Genomic DNA, 20,483 nt, shown 5'->3' with positions numbered 1-20,483 from the left:
CCAAATGGCTCTCTGGACTCCTATGAAGCTCCTCAAAAATTGTGCAAGACAACAACCAAGTATTGAGCAAAACAACCTTTAAAATAAACTGCAAATTCAATTCTACATCACGGCATCCGGACATGTAAAGAGCATGTACAGACATGATTAGGGTTTTATGCCGGATCATGCCTTCATGTCCGAACATTTGCCAACATGAGTGGGAATATACGCTCCCGGACATCCTTCATATCTGCACATGTGACCTCCATGTCTGAACATCAGCTTCAATGATGCCTCTTTGACCTAGCCATGTCCGAAGATAAGTTGGAACATGAGCTCTCGGATCTCTAGCATGCCTGGACATCAATATTCATGTTCGGACATCAGCTTCAATAACAGAGGCATGTCCTACATCAAGAAACACGGCAAAGAACATGTACTCTCATGTCTATCCCGTGTAGACATCAGTTGCAGTACTTTTTTTCTTAGAGTCTTCATCTTCTTTAACACATACCTAAATATAGCAACTACTGATGTCCCAATAAATATAAAAACATGGTTTGGACACCAAATGAGCCTACTAAAAACCAAACAAATTCCCCCTTTAGCCATTCGGTGACAAAACATTTATAGACACATATGAATTACAAAAATCCTCCAAGACTTGCACTAATCTACCGAACCACAAATAGGTCAAACACAATCTTGAAGAAAATTCTCAAAACACTTAACAAACCCATTACATGCATGAGGATATAAACAAGTATTGAAATAGTTTAAGAACTTAAAATTCAGAACAAATTTCAATACAACAAACAAATGATAGGCAGCATATCCATCCCATTATCCATAATAGGTATACCAAAATGAATAATGTAACATAACATTAAAAAACCATTCATGATAGATACACCAAACATGAAAAGTCATTCTAATATTAAGTCTAGAAAAACAAAAACAAACAAAAAAAAAAAAAAAAAAAAAAAAATCCCCCAAAACCCTCCCCCTTTTTGTCACCAAATGACAAAGGGAACAATACATCCACAAAAATATCCAAATAGTGTCAAGATATCAAATGTATCAAAGGTAACATCATAAAAAAATGTAGCAAAAACAATAAACAAGAGATAGTGTTTTAACCAATATAACCCCCACCCCCCCCCCCCCCCCCAGAAGAGAAAAAAAAAAAAAAAGGAAAAAGAAAGCAACAACAACAAGAAGAACATCAAGACAATTTATTTGTCTTTCTCAGGCAGCACACAATGAAGGACAATCTACACATGGGAGTTTATCTGCTCCACATTCTTCTCAACATCTCCCATCTCCTTCTTCATCTCCACCAATTGAGTCACGGCAATTTGTCCTAAGATTTCTACATGGCAAAGAAATCTACTTTTATACAATAGCAATGAGATGCTCCATAACTGTTATAACACCCAAGGAAATAATTAAAAGACTTACTCTAATTGAATTAAGTAAATGGAAACAATTGAAATTGGTAACCAAGACAAACACTTGGAAAATTTTCATAACACTACAAAAAAAAGGCCATTTTTTGACGTGGCAAACAGTAGGAATTTTTTGCCACGTCAGTAAATGCTGACGTGTCAAAAGTGGCACGTCAACAAATTTTTTTTTGACGTGCCAAAAGTGGCACGTCAACATTTACTGACGTGTTGAAAAACACACGTCAGTAAATTTGAATCCAATTTAATTTTACAACATTTTAAAATAAATAACTAATTAATCTTATATTTACTGACGTGTCAAATGATTTGACACATCAGTAACTATTGACGTGCTGTTTTGACACGTCGATATATATATATATATATATATATATATATATATATATATATATATATCAGGTCATTTATATTATTGATATAAATAATATATAATATATATGATCCCAACATTATCAGGTTTAATATTGTACAATATGATCTTTTTTTTTTTTTGTTGAAAAAATTGTATGTGTCTATATTATAAATGGATCATTGACCAGGCAATTGCTTTGTCAATACAATGTCTCGAATACAAGGGGGACCCTCTTCCAACCATACAATATCATTGGCTTGTGTAAGAGCCAATTTTGCTAATCTATGAGCCACCTTATTCGCCTCACGATTCACATGCTCTACTTTCCACTTAGGGATTGCATTAAGACCAAGTCTAACATCATCAATCAAATGGCTTAAAAGGCTATGATTTTGGCCCCCATCGTGAATGGCATCTGTTATTTGCTTAGCATCCCCTTCCACAATCAGTTGTTGCACTCTTTGTTCCTGGCCAGAAATGACACCAAAGTAGACAACCAATACCTCTGCAGCTGCTGGTTCCCACCCTCATAATACTCTTGGCCACTATTACTTGACCTTCATGATCACACATGATTAGCCCAAAACCCATTTTGCCGCCTTTCTTGTCTAGTGTTGCATCAACATTCACTTTAACCCATCCACCAACAGGTTTAACCCATCTGGAATGGTGCTCCGGCCTATCCCTGTTTGCTGGGTCATCGGTTTCCATTGCTTTTTCATAATCCTGCACTGCCAGTTCCGCGTCTTGAGTAATCTGATTTGGATGAGAGAAAGTTTTATCAAAAATCCAGCCATTTCTTCTCAACCAGATCCTTCGTGTGATTTCTGAGAACAGTCGAAACAGCTTTTCACCCCCGAGTTCTAGAACAGCTTCTGCCACCTGGAAAAAATCTGGGCCGGGAAAGGAGCATTTTTGGAAAAAAAGTCGGCTTCCCCCCCACACATCCCGAGCAGCAGGGCAATCCCAAAGAACGTGGAACGTAGACTCAATCTCCAAATTGCAAATGGGACACAAAGGTTCCTCAACCACCTTTTTCCTCATTAGATTGTCCTTTGTCGGTAATAGGTTCTTACAAGCTCTCCACATAAAATTTTTCACACCATTCGGAGAGTGCATGTCCCAGATTCCTTTCCACAAGGCAGTATGCCCCCTTCGGATAGAACTTTCTGGTTGGTTCCCATTTTCTTGTTCCTTCATCATATGATACGCGCTTTTTACCGTGAACACTCCATTCTTAGTTCCTCTCCAAACCAACTTGTCCGGTTGGTTTGTGAAACTGATTGGTATGGAATTAATGGCTGCCCAATCCTCTTCGTTGAAAATTGTCTCAATGAGTGTTAGGTTCCACCCCTTTCGATCTGGGTTAATTAACTCCTCCACCTTTGCTGCACCATTAAGTATCCTTGGAGGAGATTGAACCATATAAGTGGATGGGTTATTTAGCCATTTATCACCCCAAATTCTGACCTTGGACCCGGACCCAATTCGCCAAATCAACCCATCATTGACAACCTTGCAAGCTCCTTGGATACTCTGCCATGCAAAAGAAGGTTTTGTCCCCAATTGTGCCTCCAAAATTGAACAATTTGGATAGTATTTGGCTTGGAAGATTTTTGCTGTTAGGCTGTCCGGAGAGGTCCAAAGACGCCAGCATTGTTTGGCCAATAAAGCTTGATTGAAGACACATAAGTCGCGGAAGCCCATACCACCCTACGATTTTGCCACTCCCAATTTCTCCCAACTCATCCAATGAATACGGTTGTCATTGGACCGATGGCCCCACCAAAAATTTTGCATCATTGAGTTAATGTCATAACTCAATGTCTTTGGTAATAGAAAGACGCTCATGCTATAGGTTGGGATAGCTTGAACCACCGCCTTGATCAAAATCTCTTTGCCTGCTTGAGATAAAAAATTCAGCTTCCAATCTTGCAACCTTTTCCACACCCGTGCCTTAATTCCTTGGAATTCAGCCACTTTAGCCCTCCCAACAAGAGCGAGAAGTCCCAAATACGTGTCAAACCTCTGTGACTCAGGGATACCAGCCACCTCCAAAATTTTTTGCTTCATTCGGGGCTCAGTGTTCCTACTAAAGAAGAGAGCAGTTTTCTCTCTATTTAGTCGTTGACCGGAAGCCCCTTCATAAATACAAAGAATCTCCGTAATTCGATGCCAATGCCTCAAATCCGCTCTGCAAAACAAAAGAGAGTCATCCGCAAAAAATAGATGGTTAATTCTAGGGCCTTTCCGAGAGGTGGGGACGCCTTCAATGTATCCTGTTTTCCCCGCCTTTGTAAGGAGAGAGCTTAAGGCCTCCGCACAAAGTAAGAACAGATACGGGGATATAGGGTCACCTTGTCGTATTCCCCGAGAAGGAAAAATATGACCCACAGGGACCCCATTCACCAAAATGGAATAATTGTCCGAACGCACACAAGCCATGATAAGATTTACCCATCTCTCCATAAAACCCATCCTTCGCATAATAGCCTCCAAAAAATTCCATTCTACCCGGTCATACGCCTTGCTCATGTCCAATTTAATGGCCATATACCCCTCCTTACCCCACATGCGCGTGTGCATTGAGTGCAGCGTCTCATACGCAGCTAAGATGTTATCCGTAATCAACCTCCCCGGCACAAAAGCATTCTGATTCATAGAAATCAGACTTGGCAAAACCACCTTAATTCTATTGGCAATAACTTTGGAAATAATCTTGTAAAAAACATTACACAGACTTATTGGCCGATACTCCGTCACCTAGTGGGGTTAGTCGTCTTAGGAATAAGTGCTATGTAAGTAAAATTAAGTTCCTTATCTACAATTCCAGAGTTCAAAATTGCAAGAACAGATTGGCATACCTCCTCGCCCACCACCTCCCAGTTGTCTAGATAGAAGCCCGTAGTAAAACCGTCCGGTCCGGGTGCCTTATGGGGTGACATTTGTTTCAACGCTAGCACAACCTCTTCTCTGGAAAATTCCTTCATCAATGCCTCATTCATCTCATGAGTCACACAACATTCCAGTTCAGTCAAACAAGTGTCTGAATCTGTAAGGAATTCAGACGTGAATAATGACTGATAATACTTGACAAACACCTGCTCCACCTCCTCCTTAGATTCCCAACAGCGCCCCTGCTCGTCAATAATGCTCGAAATTGCATTAATATGTTTTCTTTGGGTTGCACAAGCGTGGAAATATTTTGTATTTTTGTCCCCCTCTTTGAGCCATGCCACCTTAGATTTTTGTTTCCATTTTATTTCTTCCTTTTCCAAGAGTTCCTGCAGCTCTCTTTGCAGCCCCCCCTGATATACTCCCTGTCCGAGCTTGCCATATCACACTGTAGAGCTTCCAATTCTTGATTTTTTTGCTGCAGAATATTTTCGGCAGCAGCTACCTCCTTTTTTCTCCATTTGTAAAGGCCCCTTGAGCACCCATCAAGCTTTCCTCTCATGTCTTGCCACCTATCAGTTGGGTGAAATTTTCTCACCCATATTTTCCGCACAACCTCCTTAGCACCTTTCTCCTTTGCCCATTGAGCTTTGTACCTAAATTTCTTAGGCCCTCCATACCTTCGATCAACCCCTCCTATTTTAAGGAGAAGTGGCAAATGATCTGAATTGATAACAGCTGCAGTCACGACGGACACCACTGGGTGTATGGCACACCAATCTGCATTTGCAACTATTCTGTCCAGCCTAGCTTGAATGAAGTAGGCCCCTTCTTGCCCATTATTCCACGTGTACCTCGCTCCTCTGCATCCCAGATCAGATAGTTCACAGTAAGACAGTGTACTCCTAAATGCATCCATTTGACCTACAGCCCTCTCCACTCCACCCTATTTTTCTTCTCTAACCGTTACTTCATTGAAATCGCCGAAACAAACCCAAGGCTTGGGGTCAATTCTAGCAATATGTCGCAAGAGAGCCCACGCCTCGTGTCGCTTATGTGGTTCGGGGTTTCCATAAAAACTTGTCATTTTCCAACTCTCCCTTCCTCGTACTGGATTCACAATGGCGTTTATATGTCTTCGACTGTAGTTCTGTATCTCAAGGTTCAATTCATCCCCCCATAGCAAAGCGAGGCCCCCGCTCCGTCCCACGCAGTCCACAACAAAACAATTTCTATAGCCCGTCTTACTTCTGACTTTATCCATCTTCTTTTGTCCTAATTTTGTTTCCATAAGAAAAACTAAATTGGGTCTCTTTACTTTGCACAGCCGGCAAAGTTCCCGAACTGTGCGGGGGTTCCCAAGCCCCCGACAGTTCCCACTTAAGGCTTTCATTGCGGTCGGCGGGGCTGGAAACCAGCACCCGCCACTCCCGAACCCGTCGCCTTATCATCTAGCCGAGTCTGCTCCTCCATTTTTTTCCCATTCCTTCGCCCTCTTTTATCCCCACAGTACTCCCCTTCCTGTTCCCATTTATTTCGTCGTTTACGTGTGTCCAGTGGAACTAGAACAGCATTGCTAATGGGTGGACCTGCTCTTGCTTTCCTCTTCCATGTGAGTACCGAATGAGCTTCCACGTTAGTTGTGTGCATAGAATTTAGTTTTGGTGGGCTTCCAAAGGGTAAAGCATTGGACTCCTTACACGTAGGCCCATCACCACCACCACTTGCATTCCCCATGTTCCACGTAGGCCACCACTCCCCTTCTCTTGCATGCCACCGTCTATTTCTTTTTGGTTTTCCCCATTAATTGCTTCAGGAAAAACGCTTTCAGCTGCGCTTTTAAAGACAGAATCCCCCTCTTCACTTCTTTCCTTTGCCGTTGCCATCTCATTAACGCCCGATTGAATATTGCAGCTGTGATCCACACCACCAAATTCTCCTCCCATTCCACCATTCTCGCCCAATATCCCGTCATCTGTAACGTCTCGTGCGTCTGGAACTGGAAAGGAATTTTCCCAACGGTTCTCATCTGCATTGGACTGCCCACCCTCGCCGGAAGCCTCCCTGGTGCCGGAGACACCCCAGCTGGTACTTCCCTATTTCCTCCACTTATTTCCTGCAGTATGCTGAAAGTAACTACCCCCTGTCATGGAGAACCGCTCCCCACCATGCTCCCCCGAGCCACCACGCCAGTGCCACTCTCTCTCACGCCTCCTCGTTGGAGACTCAGCCCTCAACCAGGGACCAAATCGAGGTTTCTCCCCCCTCATCAGAGCTCTCTTTGGGCTTTGACAGACTGCCCTCCCGTGACTGATGCATCCGCAATGGAAACAATATCTTGGCAGTTTTTCATACTGAAAGACCACCTTGACAACTCGCCCCTCAACCTTGAGCGTTTTTCCACGGAGTAGAGGCCTCTTTAAGTCTAGTTTAATTCTAACCCGAAGATATTCCCCCCACCCAATCCCTTCTTCATCTGTATCCACCTCTTCTACACTGCCCAAGGAAGCACCAATCTGAAAACCGACGTCCTTGCACATGCATGCCAGAGGCATGTTAAGCATTCGAACCCAGAAAGAAACTTTCTCGAACTCAATCTCTGCCTGCGGCGTCACCCCATCAAAATCCTCCACAGCAAAAAGACTCCCTTCGAAGACCCATGGACGCCCTTCCAACACATGTGATTTATCCCAGGAGTGCTCAAAATCAAGCAGAAATAGATTGTCCCCTAGGACTTTGAAAGATAGTGATCCAGTTGGCCGCCATCCTCTGATCAATTTCGATCGGATGATCTCCTTGCTCACCATCCTATCCGACACCAATTTTCCCACCAAGCAAGATTGGCCTCTTTTCACCGAATCTACCAAGGAGATACTCTTAATCTCCAACTCCTCCCCTTCCTCATCAGAGAGGGAAAAATTCCCCCACATCTTCGTTAGATCATCTGCCATACCTAAAAGAATTCCTCCAAAGACCACACAGGCTTGGAAATTGGTTTACTTCTCCTCTAGGGTTTCGGCTCTAGAGAACATTAAAACTCATTTGCCTAAATATTGTACAATATGATCGATACCAAATAACATTCAATAAAATTAATTTTTACAAAACAAACACCAGTACTTTACTTCTCCTTTATAACACTGCAACCCATTTCAACATTAAAAAATATAAGAGAATTAATTTCTGACTGTTTTTTTTTTTTTACATGTCCGCACAAGAGGGGGGAGGAATTGTTGCAGTCATGGGAAAGTTTGGCATAGAATTCAATGACCAAGTTCAGGTAGGCGGTGGAGGTGACCGGTTTGAATAGCTTCTTGAGTCCTCTTCGCTTAAACTCGGCGACCACCCATTGAGTCACCTCATAGTTTTGAAAGTCTTCGTGAATGGCGAAGGTAGTCTCAGACAGTAGCTCCCGCTCTTCAAAAGTGGGTGGGGGGGAAATAGCTTCGGCCTCGGACCCCCGGGAGGATGAAGCACGGGTTCTAGGCATTTTAAGCATGATTTGGGACTTTTGTCGAACAGTTGGTGTGCACTTCTGATGACCACAGTAACAAAATACAGCAAAAGATGCCTAAAACCCCTTGCCAAGAAAAGAAACGCCCAACACAGAGGCAGTGTGGGTGGATGAACACCCATAATTGCAAAAAGAAAAAGAAAAATTGGAGGTTGGGGGAGTGTTTGGAGATGGGGTGTTGATGGGACGGAATGCGTGATATGTGATGAGGGTGATGGTCGTGGGGTAGAATGGGGTCGTGCAGTGATGGTGCGGTGGTGTGGAGGTGGTTAGAGTGGTGGAAAAATGGTGTAGGTGTGTTAGTAGAGGAGGTGGCCGGAGTTGGGTGATTTGGGGACTTGTACGGCGCCGGGAGATTGTGAGTGGAATTAGGGGGAAACTGACCTAAAATAGGTCACATGCTGTTCTATCCAAGTGCGCTCGATCGCACACTTGGTGCGCTCGATCGCATTCGGCCAGGGGTGTGCGTGTGTGGGAGATGTGCTCTCGATCGCACCTAAGGTGCGTTCGATCGCACTGACAGAATGTGTAGAGCCAACATTCGGTTACTGTGCTCGATCGCATACTTATTGCGATCGATCATAGTAACAATTTTTTTTTTTTTTAAACAAAACAAAAGAAAAATAAAATAAAGGTCAATAATGAAAACAAAACACCAAGGATAATTGAGACATATGTAAAGTAAAGAAGTTGATATGATGGAAAACAAGAGAAGAAAAACTTATACTGCCTTCAATGGCCTCAGTACCACTTGTTTTGAGTAGATGCGTTTGAGCTCCTGGATTGCTCAAACACTTCTACTTGTGACTGGAATGTCTTCTAGTGTGAAGAGCTGCACTTGAGCTCTTCAAAATTTGGCTCAAGTGCTCTTGATGGTGTAGGAACAGGACCTCTGAGGACTGTGGCTGCTTTCAGCTGTTGGTGACTCCCTAGGTTAGGTATAGTTTGAGTTGAAAATTCTCCATGCTTCCTCTCACTCAGCTCCTTTGCTATCTGGCCAATTTGCACTTCTAGTATTTGAATGGCTTGATTAGTCTTTGTATTGAATTGTTTTTGATCAGCCGTGAATTGCTGTTGTGAAGTCACCAGGTTGTGTATCATACTCTCCAGTTGGTTCATCTTTGACTCTTGAGTTGGTTGGCTTGCTTGTTGAGTGAGGCCCTTTCTGCTGTCCTTGATTGTTACTCCAAGAGAAATTTGGATGGTTGCGCCATCCTGGATTGTAAGTATTGGAGTATGGATTGCTCTTATGGGGGTAATTGTTTTGTCCCACATAATTCACCTCTTCTTACTCTGCAATTGAAGATAAGGGACACGTCTTAGTAGTGTGATCTAGATGAGAACAAATAGCACATACCTGGATTGGTGTGTCCTGTTGCAAAGGTGATATTTTCTGAGTAGTCATGGCCTTGACGATCATGTCCAACTTCTTTTCTACAGCAACCATTTGATTGGGTCATCCCCCACTGAGGTTTACTTCATACATGCCCTTGCTTTTGACTCCTCTCCTTCCTCTTGAGTAAAATTGTTGGGAATCCTCACTTAATGTCTCAAAAAGCTCCATTGCTTCCTCACTACTCTTCTCCATAAGCGTTCCTCTACAAGCTGAAGCAACCATCCCTTTGTTAGTATCATCTAATCCTTCCTAGAAAATTTGTACCTGCTCATCTTGAGGGATGTTGTGATGTGGGCACTTTAGAAGCAAGGAATTGAAGTGATCCCAGGCCTCAAAGAACAAGTTAGCTTCAAAGGGTGGTGAGGGGGTGGTATTTATAGGCCAGAAAAGCTGAGGGTGCCACCAACTCCTTTGGAAAGTAGCATACATCCAGTACTATTGGGGCGTACATTCGGTATTGTTTACACAGCGGTCCAAAGGCTGTAGCATATGTCCAGGTATTATCCAAGGGGGGTATTCCAAAAGTAGCGTACGTCCGTGTGGTCCCTAGCGTATGTCCGTGTACTCTTGCAGGTGTACGTTCGGTGGTCACCCCATGAACGTCCTCTACTACAGACAAGAGCGTATGTCCAACAACCCTAGCGTACGTTCGTCAACCTTAGTATACGTTCGAACAGAAAAGGTTAATCTTGGGTTTATGCTTCAAACGTTTTAGGAGCTTTCTGGGCTATAAGTATGGGCTTAGGTTCGTTGTTATAAAACTGGGTTTTTCATAAATCCTTTAACCGTTCTTTGTAGAAAATCTTTTAATAAAAACAATCGTTTTTATCGGGGTATTACAACAACCAAAGCAAATTTACTAAGGCTAAGAAAAAATTTGGGCGGTCGAGATGGGGCAAGTGCCCCTTCTCGACCCCTACTGATTCTGCCCCTAGGTATAGGTGTGCTAAGCTATTGTAGCATGAATGAGAACTCGTATAAAGATCTCAGTATCTCAAATCTCGATACCTCAGTATTTCAAGATCTCGAAATGTCACTCCTTCTAATCATTTTTTTTGTACAGATCAAAACCATAGAGAAAAGTCATAATGAAATATGGATATTTCACTATAGGAATATTGTTTAATTCATTTAATCTAGTGCCCTAACCGCCATAACCAAGAAAAGCAGCACTGAGAATAAAATTTTGGTGGCATTGGTAGGGATTACCGTTGGTTCTGGCTCAATGCCAGTAGAGGAACAAGAAGGCTAATTTATAAAGTTTGACCATAATTCCGAGGGGTTATTCTTTGATTCTGTGGAAGTGGAAGTTGGGGAATAGAGGTTGCGTTCGGCGGAGGAACGTTTGGCATTGGCATTGGCATTAGGCAGAGAAGGTGGGGGCAGTGGCTCGGGTGGTGTGTAGATGGGTATTTTTTCAAGAGAATGTAAAATATTTGGTTTAAATGATTTTATTTTTAAATAGTAATATGCCCAATGTTCTCGAAATAATTCAATAAATAAATAACTCTATTTAATAAACTAAAAAGGTCATGCAACAGAAATTAACTTTTAGAGCATAAACCCTAATATAATTAAGGCGTCCTTGGTTGTTTGTGAAAAAATGCTTTTATTGAATCTGGACTTTCCCTTTTTTAACAGGCTTCGAGTGAGTAGCTTCTGTTTGGTTGCTGAGGAAAAAAGTGGGAAGTAAAAGGACAGGAATTTTTTTTTTTTTTTTTTTTTTTTTTGGTGTTTCTTTGTATGGGTCGGGTCAGGTCGAATCTACCCAATCTTACCCCGGTTATGTTAAACGGGTCGTGTCGGGTTACCCGGATATTTTTCGTATCATAATCGTGTCAAACCTGTTAACCAGATTAGCTAAACGGGTCGTGTTCATGTCTTAGATAATCGGGTTGCAGGTCTTAGCGGGTCCTAATCGGGTCTACCCGATTACCCGTTTTGCCACCTCTAAGTGGAGCAATGGATTTGGCTTTCAAAAAGGAGGAAAAACAAAATAAAGGATAAAAATAAAAAAAAAAAAAAAAAAAAAAAATTAATAGAAAGCTGGAGAAGAGATAGGGACACCTTCCTGTCCCTACCCTCTTCCCCGGAGGCCGCAGGGGGGGGGGGGGGGGGGGGGGGGGAAGAGCTCTCTAAAGAGAGGGGATGGACCTTCCAAGTAGTTTCTTTCTGAAAGTTCTCTGCTCCATATAGTACCCTCGCTAAAAAATGCAGGTGTACTAAACCCAATTTATAAACTTTGACCAGTCTTTATATCTACCGGAACAGGATCCTAAATGAACCGGAGATCAACCGATTCTTTTTAGTTGAAAGGCATTCTTGTTATTTTACTTTCTTCTTTTTTTTTTTGACAAAAATGCCCCTCACATATAAAGAACCCGCTCCTCTCCAGTTCAGATCTGAATTCCTTTAACACCATTGATTGTAGTAAAAATGCAAAAAAGCTCTATACACCGGAGGGTTTTGACCTCTGAAAGACTGAAACAGACCAAACATTCAACACAACAGAGGATATACACTGAAAAGAGACTTGCTAAACAGATACATCTGACTAATATCAACTGAGTGTCACTTCAAGTAAAAGTACAACAATCCATTCAAAGCCTGGAAGGCATTTTCAGAGAGGTTCATGAAAAGCAAGCCAGGAGAAATATTTGGCAAATGAATCAATAAGTATTAATATTTGAAGAAACATTTACTAGCAATTGATTAGCATCCATGTGGAAAACTTGCAAACCAATAGGCAACCCCATATACAAGTAAAAATATTTAGATTACACTTTCAGGAGAGGCAAAATTGTGCACTCTTCACTGCGTCATGTTTTACCAAATAAAATTCAAATACCATCAAGATTGGTAAGACACAACATTATCACTTAACAAGTAAAGAATAATAAGAGATATTCCTAGGTGTTGAAAAATTTTCAAGTTTCATTTCTAATGACAACTACAAAAACTGAAGACCTTTATTCATCCAACAATGCCGCGCCTGCATTCTCTTCTATATGAACAAGTGTTCTCTTGAATACTCACGCACAATGACAGGCACACTAGTGGTTGGGATCTACAATAAGAACAAGAAGAGAATGATTAATACTAAAAAATAGAAAACAATCTCACGCTTCCAGAGAAAATAAAACATATAATCCTATCCTTGGCATTCTTATAAATAAATGAGAGACTATAGTTTAAAGATCAGTGTTAAAAAATGACTTACCATGCCATAATCTGTGATAATCATGGAGATATAATCTGAAGGAGTAGCATCATACCTGTTACAGGGTGATACCAAGTGTAAATTTCCTTATCCAAAGTAAAGATGAGTGTAATTTGAACAGTTGAGAACAAAATTTAGAACTTCCTTTTTTTTTTTTTTTTTTAAGTGATAAAGCATACATTAAATTCAGAAGCTGCAGATTTTCTTTATTGGACCAATTATTTAGATAATTCACATCCATTCTTCCAGGAACTTTTGCAATAGCATCTGGATCACCTGCATACAGTTTGGTGATGCTCAGGGTTCATTTCACTGAAAAGAGGGGGGGAAAACGGGAGCAGTCAAAGGAGAAAAGCAAAATCAACATCAGCTCACAAAGGATGTCATACCTAGTTCGTTAGAGCAGATAGAATCAAGCTGTACCCTTTCATGAAACTTATAGGCTTCACAGCAGATTATAACTGGAACACGGAAAGCATGAGCAACCATTGCAACAGATGCAGTCCCAACCCTTGAATATACAGTCCCATTAGACAATACAGAGGCAGCCCCCAGAAAAACTCGTGTAACCTCATGCATAATATAAGAAATGGCATTTATATGACTGTATGTACAACTCAGGCCATTTGCCACTAGCCTACGAAGTAATGCTTGGCCCTCAAGCTTCGGACGTGAGTCTACTACCACAACACGGAACTGTTTCCCCATCTCATGGGCATATAACAGAAACATCTCAACAACACATGATGATCCATAAGTGAGAAGAACATCTCCATCTCTAATCTTTGTAACTGCATGTCTAACTATGACATTGTCCGCAAGTATTATCTTCTCATTTATGAAACGCTCAATATCTGAACAAACTGCAGCTTTTGCTTCTGATTCAGAAAGATTTAGTGGCAAATTTGCTATACGGCTCTTTACAAACCTAATTGCATTCCCCATGCTGATAGAAAGTGGTCTGCATTCAGTAAAGAACGACACATAACTACTGATTTTTGCAGTCAAATCTCTCGCAAGATTTTTTTCTGGTGGCGTGGAATAGTCTTCTATGGCTTCCTTGAAAGCTCGAAGCATCGCAATACAACGAGCATTACCCCCAGTTATATCTCCAGCTAAATACTGTAATCCAACCTGACAAAGATCCATCCCAAGCAGATAATAAACTATATTTTGTTTCAATAGACAAACTGGTATGAAATTAAGGACCTGTTTAGCTTAGATCTTTCAGAGTAATTAAATATAAAAATTAGATTAAATATGTTTTTTTTCCTCCAGATACTGTTTGGTTAACCAAAAGACAACATGGAATAATGATTGTTTAAATTGATAATTGACAGAGTAACAATTAATCTGGTGAAATAACATTTTATTTTTAACCAAAGGAAAGATAATGGAACATATTATACCATTTTTTTTTTCTTTAATCTTACATGATTATTCAATAAATCAAAATACTCAGAAAATAAATCAATAAATCAATGTTCATGTAAACAAATGATTTCAATTAAACTTCTTAAATGTTTATTTAATAAATCAAAATACTCAGAAAAATACATCCAAACAGGTCCTCAGAAAAGTTAATACTTATTTTAGAATAATAGCTACATACTCATCCATTTATTTGCTGCGCACTCTAACCAAAACTTTCAACAATTAAGAAATGTAACCAAAGGAAAATAAAACATTACTGTCCAGTCCATGTAACAGAGAAACAAATGAAGTCATGTTGCTGAAAGAATATTGATGTGCGTAACAATGGTTATTTGAAAACAAAAGTTACACAATACAGGTTTAGTTAAACTGAAACGGGGGTCCGTTGTACGTATAGATGATGGTCTGCCAACACAGAAAAGCCAATGAAAAAAAAAAAAAGACAAAACATCCTCTTTCACAAGTTGCACACTGTAACAGAAAGAAGCCATGATTGTGTTGGACAGCAGGACAGGTTTAAACATTGACACTTCTCCAGCATTTCTTAGAGATGTCTCTAACACATTCCAGATTTTATTGTACTTTTAAGGTTACAACAAGAGACACTTTACTGACACTTGGGCAGAAAAGTCTGTAAGAAACTACTTTGTTAACATATTTAAACATTGAATATAACTGCAATCACAAAATATTTGAGCCATCATATAAAGGGTGCAGGCACATGCACATGCATGTGTCCGCATGAATGTGAACATTTACTGTATCAATGTCATCTCCACATCTAGTTCCTTAATTTGCCATGTCTCGGTCCATGTCATGTTCTGTCTCTTCCCATGTCTGTCTGGGCAACAAAGCTTGTTATTTGTTACATAAACGGAAGATGAAAGTTCAAGTTTCAATTTACTATTCAAAGGCTCTTGAAGCCTGAAGAAAAAATCTCAAACTACTAACAGATCATAACTTGCCTGGGCAACAAAGCTTGTTTGTTACATAAATGGAAGTTGAATGTTCAGGTTTCAATTTACTATTCAGAGGCTTGAAGCCTAAGAAAAAACCTCAAACTACTAACAGAGCATAACTAAGTTCCTAAATAACGTACCTTGTATACAGTGCATAGGAAAAAAAAAAAGGAAAGTACCTTGTATACAGCAGGATGCACAGGATCAAGTTGGAAAAATTTGGACTCCAGATCAGGAAGCTGACTTCCATGTTCATATTGAGGCAAATGCCGAAACAATTCAACTCTATTTCTAGCTTCAGTTTGATGGACCACTGAACGCCTTTTAGCCTTCTCCACTCGGCTCTTATCATCAAATTGCATGCGTGGAGGAGGAACATCTTTCTTCCTCTCTTTCTCGGGTGGACGATCACTGCCTTTCTTGTCAGAAGCTGCAATTGACAATGAAACTGGAGGAGCGTCTTTCTTTATTGAAGGCTGCTTCACAGGTTTACTTGGAGGTCCTCCCCCAGATACAGCAGCAGATTTGTTACCCTCTACTACACATATCATATGAACAAGTAACACAATAACTGATCACATAAATGGCATGAAGCATGTAGATATCACACACACTCACATATTTATATATAATACAAATGTACACACATATACATGTGCATGCATACATGCATCCATATGCACCAAAAGATTGATATCCACATGCAAACCTGCTCAGGCTCACAACCTAATATAATACCTTCTACTTAGAAACTGCATAATACCAAGGACAAGCTTGACTAAAATGCAAGGAGAAACATTCTACCTACTGAGGAACCACTCAATCAAAACTAAACATTGATTCGTTTACATGAACATTGAAAACCTACTAGATTTGGTCAAGTAACATTTCTATAACCCATTACAAACTTTTACCAAGTATTTAATCATCCGGTCTAGACATATGGCATATCAGTCTAACCACTATAAATACCATGACATAAGTCCTGATAGAAAGCGTGGCCAGTAACTGAAACAATTTATACTGGTAAAATTTCTAAGTTTGACAGCTCATGTCCCAAACAATATCAGAAAGACCCTACCCAAAGAAATTTTACCTCAAAAAAAAGGTTCCTTAAATAGAGTAGACTTGTCAAACATTAAGAGTTGAGCATTAAAACAACATATTTGTAACACTCTAGTCCCATATTGGGAAGATAAGGAGTAGCCCACATAGAGTGAGTGGTTATAAAGATAGTCATGAGTGCTAAATCTCACATTGCCTAGTTACTAAGTGGGCTTTATAATAAATACTAAGGAAGCTCCAAATTAACTAAGTCCTTTTGGGGTGATAGCACAGATGTGGCTAGCGCTTTTCCCTAAATTGTTACAAGATCTCAAAAAATAAATGTTTTATGAAAAAAAAAAAATATGCACACCATCTATCCTAGTAAAAAAAAAGATTAGCAATTTTTAATGATAAAATGCAGCTAACACCGACTTATAGAAAAGAGCAATAAATTGGTGTATGATATGATCATGCTATACACTAGGAAGAAAATGAAAATTTGATACAAGTGCAGAGAAAAATTCCTTAAAGCTTTCGAGGCGTCCTCACAATTGATTGAAAGTTGCAAACAATTTCAAGCCATCATTAACAATTTTAATATGCTAACATATTAACATATCATGAACATGTTGGTGTTGGATTGTTTGGGCTTTTTCTTTTGCTCGTTCTAACTAGATATTTCTTGTTGTATATTGCATGTGTACTTTGAGGCGCCTTACACTTTTAATCAAATTTGAATTACATATCAAAAAAAGAGCTCCAAAAATACAACCAAAAAACAAAGAAGAAAAACATAAAAAAATATATACAAAAAATTATTTACTCTCTACGAATTTAAACAACACACCACTAAGGCAGCTTAAAAACCATATACAAAAAATTATTTACTCTCTACGAATTTAAACAACACACCACTAAGGCAGCTTAAAAACCATACTAGGGAGCAGGAACTGCATACCCAAAATATAAAGATCTAATAAGAGGTTGGAAACCTACAATGTTCAATTCTCTTCCTACAATTATGCCCTATTTGGGTAAAAAGCACAAACAAATGCTCAATTAGTCTGCCTCATGATTATTTAAATTGCTTTCTCACAGGGAAATGAAGTAAAAAGTTCAAATGAAGCAGACTCCTTTCTCCAAAAAAAAAAAGGGGGGGGGGGGGGGGGGGGGGGGGGGGGCGTGTTGGGGGCGCTTATGAAGAAAATAAATCAAGAAAGGATGCTGTCAACTTATGAAGAAAATCAATCAATTGTTGATAGTGAATCATGGAATAACAAATACACATGAGCTCAATTCTTGAACCTTTTGCAGCAGCTTTTGCAGCTCTTTGGGCTTCCTGCAAGGCACGCCTTTCAGCTTTGGTTGTTTTTTCTTTCGGCCGCTTCGAACTAGACTGCAGTTCATTTTGCTCTTCCACAACAGCTTTTCCACTCTTTTCTGCAATTTTGTTACAAATTCTTAGAAAGGAATAAATAGTCCAATACACGTTCAAAAGAAGAAAAACAGAAGGTTCCATATAATCAACACATGTATGAGCAGGAAGCAGCAACTTAGCTACCTCGGCCTCAGGAATGAACCAGCATATAAATCATGCCTAAAAATATATCTTTTGACAAACTTTGACTTCAACGGGCACGAATAAGTTCTTAAACCAATCCAATCCCTAATCCCAAACCAAACCAATTCAACCGGCAGCAAAACAATAGCTTTGATACAATGGTTAAAACCAAAACTTGACAAGTCAGACTTATCCTTCACAACAAAAAGCATTCAACAGTTTCATAAACATGCTAAAAGAACTTTGCGGGTCCCTAATCCCTTAAAGAAAAAAGCATTTATATTCAATAACAAAAATCTAAATTTAAACCAATCCAATCCAATCGCACAAACACAACAACAACAACAAAATTCATTAATATCCAATTTCAATTCATTGTTCAACGGCAATGATTATAAAAGCATTACCAGACTCGTGGGAAGGCTTCTTCGATTCCAACACCGGCGCCGCAGAACTTTTCGCCGAATAATCCAGAGCCTTCTCCGGAGTCGTATCGGGAAGAGGCAGATCGTACTTTCCCGACCCGCTCCGTCGGTACCGGTACCACCCGTCGGACTCCTCGGAGAACTCTCCGTCGGCCAGCCCAACCCTACCCGATGGCGAAGAAGCCGCAGGAGAAGAGCTCAGCAGCGACTCGGACGGGTTGTAGCTCCCGACCGGCACGTGGTCGCTACCCTGGCGCCGTAGACCCGTGTCCGGCACCGGTACGGCAGGCGAGCGGTCGGAAGGGTGTCGTGGAGGGGGAATCATGACCGGAGAGAGAGAATTTCCGGCCGGAGAGCCAGAGAGCAACGTGGAATTAGGGCCCGGTAGGGGATTGGCAGGGGGGGCAAAGAAGCCGACGTGGCGGACCTTGGGATCGATGACGGCTCGGGTGGGGCGACGCGCTTCCATGGGAGCGTGCCTGTCAATCGCTAGGATTTTGATCGTGAAGAAATTGAATGATTGAAGGATTAAAGGCCATAGAGGAAATCTAAGAGGAGAAAGAGTTTTGGGGTTTCATCTTTGTTAGGGTTTTTGGAGACTTTCAGAGAGAGAGAGAGAGGTTTGATGCTCCTTCTGCTTTCGGCTGCGGGAATGTTTATGTCACCTGGAAGTTTGACGGACCAAGGTAGTGGGATGTGATCATGTGACCAATTTTTATTTTTTCTTTTTTGGGAGATGACAATTTAAACTTTCGAAGTTTTTTTATAAAACTCTACCATTTTTTTTTTTTTTTATAAGTAAACTCTACCATTTTTAAATACTCAAAATGTTTTTCAAACATTCAAACATTCAAACATATTAATATATTCAAACAGGTCTTCAAGAGGTAGCTCAATCGACTAGGATCACGTCTAATAAAGCGAAGATCACTAGTTCGAATCCCCCTCTTCTTTCTTGTCTGGACATGTCAAAATATATATATATATATATATATATATATATATATATATATTCAAACAGGTTTAAGTGTATATCCAAACACGTTTAAGTGCATGCTTATTAAAGAGTATTTTGTAATTGTGATTTGAAAAAGAAAATTTGTTGGGATATAAAGTTGATAAAAAAAATTGTAGGGTTTACATTTGGAAAAAATAATTTCTATATGGTCTAGCTAAGAAAAATATTTAGTAAATTTTTAGAAAGTGTTTTATATTTTCAAATAAATAAATATTATGCACCATTTTATTTTTTCAGGTTTGTAGTCTAACTTTTTTATTGATAAAAAAAAAAAAAATGACGGTGTAACCACCCCTTTATTTTATAGGAGGTGATTATGTTGAGAATAACTTATATAGGGAGGTTGCACAAAACTCACATTTTGTGCAACCAATCAGAAGATGACACCTAAGCTAAATTTATCGAACTAAATTTTTTTTAAAAAAGCCTAACTATATCAAATTATAAAAAAAAAAAAAAAAAAAAAAAAAAAAAAAAAAATTGAAGGGGTGGCTGGCTAGTCACCCCTCCCCCACTTGGGGTGGTCGGCTGCCACCCCATGGCCATGGGAGTGGCCACGTGGCCGCCACCCCCAGCCCATGGGGGTGGCCACGCAGGCGGCCAGCCACCCCAAATCTGGATCTGGGGTGGGTGGCCTCCACGCCCAAACCATGGAGGTGGCCGCGCAGCCACTCCCATGGCCTGAGGGTGGCTCACCGGCCACCCCATAGGCCATGGGAGTGGCCGATGAGCCACCCCCATGGGCTAGGGGTGGCGGCCAACCACCCCAAATCCGGATCTGGGGTGGCTGGTCGGCGAGCCACCCCACGCCATGGGAGTGGCCGCGCGGCCACCCAAAGTGGGGGAGGGGTGGCCACTTCAATTCTTTTTTTTTTTTTTTTTTTTAAATAAAAAAATTAATTTTTTATTTTATTAAAGTGTAATCTAGTATGGTTGAGTTTTTGTTTTAAGTATAAGTCTAATGAAATTGACTAATGTGTCAGCTTCTTATTGGTGGCACAAAAGGTGACTTTTGTGCAATTTCACTATATAAGTTATTCTCGATTATGTTATCCATGAAGAAATTCATAATGCTATCAAAATCAAATGCGGAAATAATAAAATAAACAACATAAGATATTTTACGTGGTTCGGTCTATGATCTACATTCACATAATAAAGTCCTAAGACTACATTATATTTGATTCACTTAATAATTTTACAATACAAAT

General features: G+C 40.3%; 1 protein-coding gene across 2 annotated transcripts; it reads right to left on the bottom strand.

The window, feature by feature from the left end:
- Positions 1–12,262: 12,262 nt before the first annotated feature.
- LOC132184296 (NagB/RpiA/CoA transferase-like superfamily protein) lies at positions 12,263–18,953 on the bottom strand. 2 transcript variants are annotated; one of them, XM_059597874.2, is made up of 7 exons: positions 18,237–18,953; positions 17,574–17,708; positions 15,401–15,759; positions 13,218–13,962; positions 13,008–13,104; positions 12,829–12,883; positions 12,263–12,675 (listed from the first exon to the last, which is right to left on the bottom strand). In XM_059597874.2, the coding sequence occupies exons 1-7, from the start codon at positions 18,721–18,723 to the stop codon at positions 12,613–12,615; spliced, it is 1,941 nt and encodes a 646-aa protein (XP_059453857.2). In that variant the 5' UTR covers positions 18,724–18,953; the 3' UTR covers positions 12,263–12,612. The 2 variants fall into 2 exon arrangements, with proteins under 2 accessions (XP_059453857.2, XP_059453858.2); XM_059597875.2 differs by having other exon boundaries at positions 15,401–15,756.
- Between the last annotated feature and the right edge of the window lie 1,530 nt (positions 18,954–20,483).

This window comes from Corylus avellana, chromosome 7 (genome assembly GCF_965113065.1).
Source record: "Corylus avellana chromosome 7, dhCorAvel1.hap1.2, whole genome shotgun sequence".
Lineage (NCBI taxonomy): Eukaryota > Viridiplantae > Streptophyta > Magnoliopsida > Fagales > Betulaceae > Corylus > Corylus avellana.
The sequence above is the reverse complement of the archived record's forward strand: the minus strand, read 5'-3'. Positions and strand labels throughout refer to the sequence as shown.

What these genes read in the sequence shown, in the direction of transcription:
- LOC132184296 (XM_059597874.2), bottom strand. Translation starts at nt 18,723, where the DNA reads ATGGAAGCGCGTCGCCCCACCCGAGCCGTCATCGATCCCAAGGTCCGC. An exon ending in TGCAAAAGCTGCTGCAAAAG is followed by an intron (nt 15,760 to 17,573) that starts GTTCAAGAATTG and finishes TGATATGTGTAG; the next exon opens with TAGAGGGTAACAAATCTGCT. An exon ending in TTATCACAGATTATGGCATG is followed by an intron (nt 12,676 to 12,828) that starts GTAAGTCATTTT and finishes TTCTTATTGTAG; the next exon opens with ATCCCAACCACTAGTGTGCC.